General features: G+C 31.5%; 1 protein-coding gene across 1 annotated transcript; it reads right to left on the bottom strand.

Moving 5' to 3' along the window:
- Positions 1 to 312: 312 nt before the first annotated feature.
- On the bottom strand, positions 313 to 5,531 carry LOC111916766 (phenylalanine--tRNA ligase beta subunit, cytoplasmic). The gene is made up of 20 exons (XM_052768724.1): positions 5,374 to 5,531; positions 4,496 to 4,585; positions 4,353 to 4,408; positions 4,172 to 4,275; positions 3,907 to 4,036; positions 3,689 to 3,804; positions 3,514 to 3,580; positions 3,374 to 3,415; positions 2,864 to 2,905; positions 2,577 to 2,653; positions 2,299 to 2,425; positions 2,040 to 2,207; positions 1,838 to 1,966; positions 1,641 to 1,742; positions 1,443 to 1,577; positions 1,259 to 1,333; positions 986 to 1,093; positions 800 to 895; positions 635 to 718; positions 313 to 549 (listed from the first exon to the last, which is right to left on the bottom strand). Exons 2-20 carry the CDS (start codon positions 4,551 to 4,553, stop codon positions 481 to 483), a joined length of 1,785 nt encoding a protein of 594 aa, XP_052624684.1. The 5' UTR covers positions 4,554 to 4,585; positions 5,374 to 5,531; the 3' UTR covers positions 313 to 480.
- Positions 5,532 to 6,082: the final 551 nt, after the last annotated feature.

Below are 6,082 nucleotides of genomic sequence, written 5' to 3' on the forward strand. Positions count from 1 at the left end.
TATATTCTTTTAATTGAAGTATAAATAATTACAAAATTACTGTTTAGTTTACTAGTTAGACGCATTCATATGCCCAAGAGATCTCGAGTTTTTGCCTCCTCGTCATTCTTCAAATTTCTTTTTATAAGACGTTGTCATGGTCAACAAAAAAAATGTCCAACGAGTGTGAGCCGAAAAAAGAAAAAGATAAAAACAAATCAAATTTAAAAACTTGAGACTTGTTTTTCTCATTTTGACCAGTTTTTACGTAAATGAACAAAATTCAGATGAATTGAAGTTTTATGATAAATAAAAATAAGCAAAGGCAAACCATGAGCAACCAAAAATTCATACACCAGTATTAGATGATTTTTAAGGAAAGAATTACAAAATCTTATATGCTACAAATCTCTCATTTCAGGGGAAAAAAATAGATAAATATTTATGAATTTAAACAAAAACAATCATTCAATTTTCCACTATGCTGACAAAGATTATAAATTATAGCAGGCTTTGGAGGTTGAGCTCCACAAATGAGCATGGATCTGGTATGTCAAAGTTGTCCAGCACCTGAAAGTCACCCAAAAAAAATTTAAAAAATATATATATAATGTAACAAACAATTTGTAAGTAAGGAGTGAAGAGTAGTACTAACCTGTGGGTGAACAATGCCAAAAGTCCCAATAGGTTGGCCTTTAAAAATTATAGAAGCTTGTCTTCCAGACAGAAACTCGGGCTCCTGAATTCATTCCCACAACAATTGTAAGCATCAGACTCTTTAAGATTTAACAATAATAATAATAATAAGTCTAATTCTTACATCTGAGCGAACAATATGGTAACCGGTATTGTCCCCAGGGGATACAAAAGGAGTACCAGTTACTTGCATGATTCTGTCTACCAGCCCATGTATCAGCTGCAAACAAAAAGAAAAAGTTGTTTTTGTTTTTTTTTTTAATATTCCTTCAAATTTTAAAAAAAAAAAAAAAAAAGATATATATTTCACCTCGAAGCCCGATGTAGCACCACAGTAAAGAGCTGCCACTCGGCGCTGGTTTCTTGCCCCAACATCTTTTGACTCATCCAACACCGCTACATCACCTACTTCAAATATCTACACTTCCAGATATAATAATAATAATAAATAAAATAAAAAGCAAATTGTTTGTTAATACTATATATATATATATATATATATATATATATATATATATATATATATATATATGTATATATATATATATATATATATATATATATATATATATATATTTATTACCTTGATAGGTTTTGGATGATCTTTATTGTGTGCAACTGTTTTTAATATCCCAGCCATAAGACTGCTCCGTGCAACCTACACACACAGTTGACAATATTTAATAGAAAAATAATACCAGTTTGAGACTTAATAATAATAATAATAATAATAATAATACACGGGGCAAAGAAACAAAGAAACCTACCTCAAAATCTGCAGAGCGAGGATTGCCAATAACAACTGCGGTTGATTTGTCATCTTTACGGTTTAACATAGCAAAATTTTCTTTGTATGAGCATAGAATCCATGTTAGCACCTCCGAATAACCACTCAGTGCAATCTAAATAAATACCAAAAAAACATTAAATCTATCATCAATTTTCTTACAACCATACATATGTACCTCCATTCTGATAAGGTCACTGAACTGATTCAGAGGCAAAGGCTTTATGGATGAAGGCTTCCTCTTTGGAATTTCATTGAAACCATAAGCAATCGCCACATCCTTCCAAATTTGTTACAAAAAAAAAATTAAAATTAATATTTTCATATGTCGGTTGATGGAAATAATCACACAATGTTTACTACTTTTGTTTGTACCTCTGCTACATCACATGCATGAAGCACATCACTTCTGGTTGGAGGAACAGACACAGTGAAAAAGCATTCATCATTCTTTGTCACTGATTGCTTGGCATGTAATTGCATTTTGTTCAACAACCCAGCAACCTGAATGGTGGAGGGTAAAAAAGTAAATTTTTGTAGTTTGATAATGTAAGTAATCAGATAACAAGTTTAATACCTTATTTGCTTCCAGTGTAACCCCAGCGATACCATTTATGTATGTTAGAGAGACCTCCATATCGTAGGGTGATAGTTCAGGGCAAATGTAGGATTTTCCATCAGAATATATTACTTCAACTGGCTCAACTTCAAACTTTCGTTCACAGTATACAGAAAACATTGTCACCTACAATTAATAAATAAATAAATAAATGCATAATTCTATCAATACACTTGTTCTTTAAAAATGATTTAAAAAGTATGATTAAACACTTAACCATTGTGTTCAAGACAATCTTGGCCTTTGTCAAATCAGTGGCTGTGCATTCGATGAACACGTTCTTGGTCTTTGTAGAAATAGCTGAGTGTGCTCCATTGATTATTGGAGGCAGAGACAATACACGTCTGCATTCGATGAACACGTTCTTGGTTTTTTGTTAATTCATGTTCAACTTATTTTATTAAAGATACTTGACCATTGCATGAATTCAGAAATATTAAAACATAAAATTTCAACCAGCATGACCATAACTACTATAAAGAGTAGGTAGAATACCTGTTTTTATCATATATAACAGGGTACACAGGTGAATCTTCAATTATGTGCAAGTACTTCTTCAGTTTCATATCTGACTGCATTAACAGAAGGAAAACAAGGCTTTCAAAAATTGATTCAATGGGCATAGAGCTCTCAAAATAACCAGGAATAAACTCACACACACATTCAAACATAAGCAACAGAAGTCGTTGATTACTTGATAGGAATATAAGTGAAGACCAGTGAAAAGACAGACATATACACATAAATATAAATAGTTAAATACACACACACACAGGGCCTACCTTGTAAAATTCCATTAGTTTATCAGCTCTGAAAGTTTCCACCTATAAAAGAAATCATCACAGCATAAGTAAATCTCTTACCACACAACAAAACAATATCAAATACTCTTTCAAAAAAACAAAACAATATCAAATATGCTGAAAAAACTAAACCAAAAGGACAAAAAGCAAGGAAGCATTGATTGAAAATACTTTCCATACAATGGAATTTGACTAAAAGTACATTCCTTTTACAAACAATTTGCACTTTTCTAAAATAGCATTCTGTTGATACCAATTGACATGTGTGAAGTAACCTAACACTCTACTAATGTTACTGAAAACCAATTGGCAGAAAGGGGTGTAACCAATAATGATAGCTAATCCTCACACTGATTGCAATTTCCAAACATTAGATATGAATTTGTCAGGGAATAATGATGAATAGAAGTAGATACCACACTCGTGAGTGGTTTTATATATAATGTAAGCAGATATGCACAAATCAAAATCAAATAATGCAACTTTTACCTGTTTTAATGGCTTGAACTCAATTTTTGATGGTGGCAAAGCCTGCACAACATGTCGATATAGTTTATTTTACCCACTGTAAAACTGTTGCATCAATGAACAAGTAGCATCATCTGAATGTATTTAACAAATCTACAAACCTCATATGTGAATGGTCCTTCTATTGTGTCCAAGTCATGTGTCCCAATAGCAACCAGGGTTCTGCGCCTGAAAAAATGAAGATAGAAAATGAGAACATGAGGAAACCAATGATATCAGCAATTTCACTTGTAACATACAACAAATGAAAAAAAAAAATTAAGATTCATATATTACCTGCATATATTTTGGTGAAGCTTATCTTGGAGATCAATGAAGCTGTTATATCTTGCCTCATTGAAAGTTATGCCTCTCAAAACAGCACAAACAACATACGGACGTATCTCTGATGTCTGGAAAAAGAGAACAAGATAACTTATACATATATAAAAAATGAAGAGCTGTTGTGCTTTAAACATTCATAGCACACCAGAAATAGTTAATGAGATAAATACCTCTGGTTTTACATGCATTTTCAGCATAGATTGCTGATTGATATCAGCAAGAGTGTAACTTGGAACTGAATCAAGACCAAGAAAAATGCGAAGGGACTGCACAAGCCCCTCAAGACAAAGCAAATCATATCTGCATATCAAATGAGCATTTTATACATAGGTGACTAAGCCAATGCTAGCAGCATTGTTTATTTATTGGGCAAATCACACAATAAATCAAAAACATTCAAGAAAATAAGCAATATAAGTGAATTTAGGAAAGTACCGATTAGCAGGGACATCAATTTTGTAGATTATTTCTTCATCGCCACCAATGTCTTCATCTTCTTTTAGGTGTTTCTCTTTTCTTATAATTGCTTTCTCAGTTGTCTAGCATATACATGAAACTAGATAAATCATGCACATCTTACATACATACAAATGGATAAGAATGTGCAGATAATTACCACATCATCAAGCTCAATTCCAAAGTCGAAGCATAATTCTTCGAACTCGTCTTGTGCTGACATTAAATAGTTGAAAAGAAAATAAGATTAAAGGGAACTGATAGAAATTTAAGAGAATATAATAAATTTAGAGTTAAACTCACTGTAAGTGCGTCCTAGGGCTTCAAAAAGAAGGTCCCTTCCAACACTAACTGTAGGCATGGTGGATTGAAATGACAGAAACAGCTATTCCCCTTTACAGATTGGAATGGAAATTGTAAGAGGGTGTTAGGCTAAGCTTATTTAAAATGACAAGCATTTTTTTAATTTATAGCTTATAGTGGTGTCAAAACGGAGTTTTTAAAAATGTATTTGGATTAGCTTATCCGGTGTCCAAACAATATAAGCTAGTTGATAAGCATTTTTTTGTGTTTGGCAAAAAAATGCTTATATGTGTAAAAAGGCCAAAAAGGGTTTCCTTTTACATTTTGACCTTAAGTGCATTTACAACTGCGACAGAAAGAAACTGATACAGAAAACATGCATGTACTGTTCATTCCCAGGCTACCAACATCAAAATTCAAAGTTAAATATTAAAACGTGTATATTAGAATTGATCGGTGAAAACATGCATAATAAGAAAGTACTATACACATTCCTCTCAGGCATTTGATCAAACAGCTTGCCTGCAAGGCAAGCATCCCAACTCGGGTAAAAAACCATCATATTTATATCAACTAAGGACACAAATTCAAACATCGAATTCAAGATACAGAACACTTTACACATCAGATATCATATATGAAAAGAAAACACATTCCCTTTTTTACAGATATCATATATGAACAACAAACAAATAGCAAATTAGTAGCAGCAAACAAGTAGCTGTGGCTATCGAAGAAATCGACCAACAGCAATTGATAATAACACCAGCATCAATCGATAACCTTGTAATTGGTATCAATTGATATCAAGATTAGCGATTTCAAAAGAAAGCAGAAAAAAGGAAGAAATAAAGCAGAAAAAGGGAAGAAAATGGAACCTGGGGTGGGGTGCGACAGAGTGGCTGTAGCTATCGAAGGTCTCCGGTCGGTGTCTTCACAGTGGTGGCGACGGCATACAGCTGCGAGAAGGGGAGGGAGTCGATTTGAGCAGAAACGATAGGCGATGCTGTAATGGAGTCGTAATAGTAAAGGTAAGGTTTTATTAGGTTAAAGGGCATATCGGTCAATTCTTAAATCAGGTGAAATAAATGTTTTTAATGGGTTAAAACCTTTAGACAAAATTGCATAAATGGTCTATGGTTGTTAAAATTATATCATTTTGGTATAAAAATATTTTGGTATAAAAGTAGTCTAATTTTGGATATTTTATGTATTTTTGGTCAAAAAAATATTAACTTTAACAAATTGTTTAACAAATTGGTTTAAAATGATAATTTTATGTCCAGATATATTTTTGCAACCAAAATACAAATATCATTTATGCACCTCTTCTTTTTAATTTTATTCAATAATTATACAATAAATATTTCTTTTAATTTCATTTTATTAGATTACTTTTTATAGTAATATATTAATAAATATCATTTTTAATATATAATATTTATATATTAATAAATATTATTTTATTGGATTATTAATTACATTTAGTTAAGTATTTTTTAATTTCTTTTTTTAATAGATTATTTATTTTTATTAGATTATTATATATTAATTAATATTATTTAAATGGGTTACTAATGTTAATTG

Source organism: Lactuca sativa, chromosome 1 (assembly GCF_002870075.4).
Source record: "Lactuca sativa cultivar Salinas chromosome 1, Lsat_Salinas_v11, whole genome shotgun sequence".
NCBI classification, from domain to species: domain Eukaryota; kingdom Viridiplantae; phylum Streptophyta; class Magnoliopsida; order Asterales; family Asteraceae; genus Lactuca; species Lactuca sativa.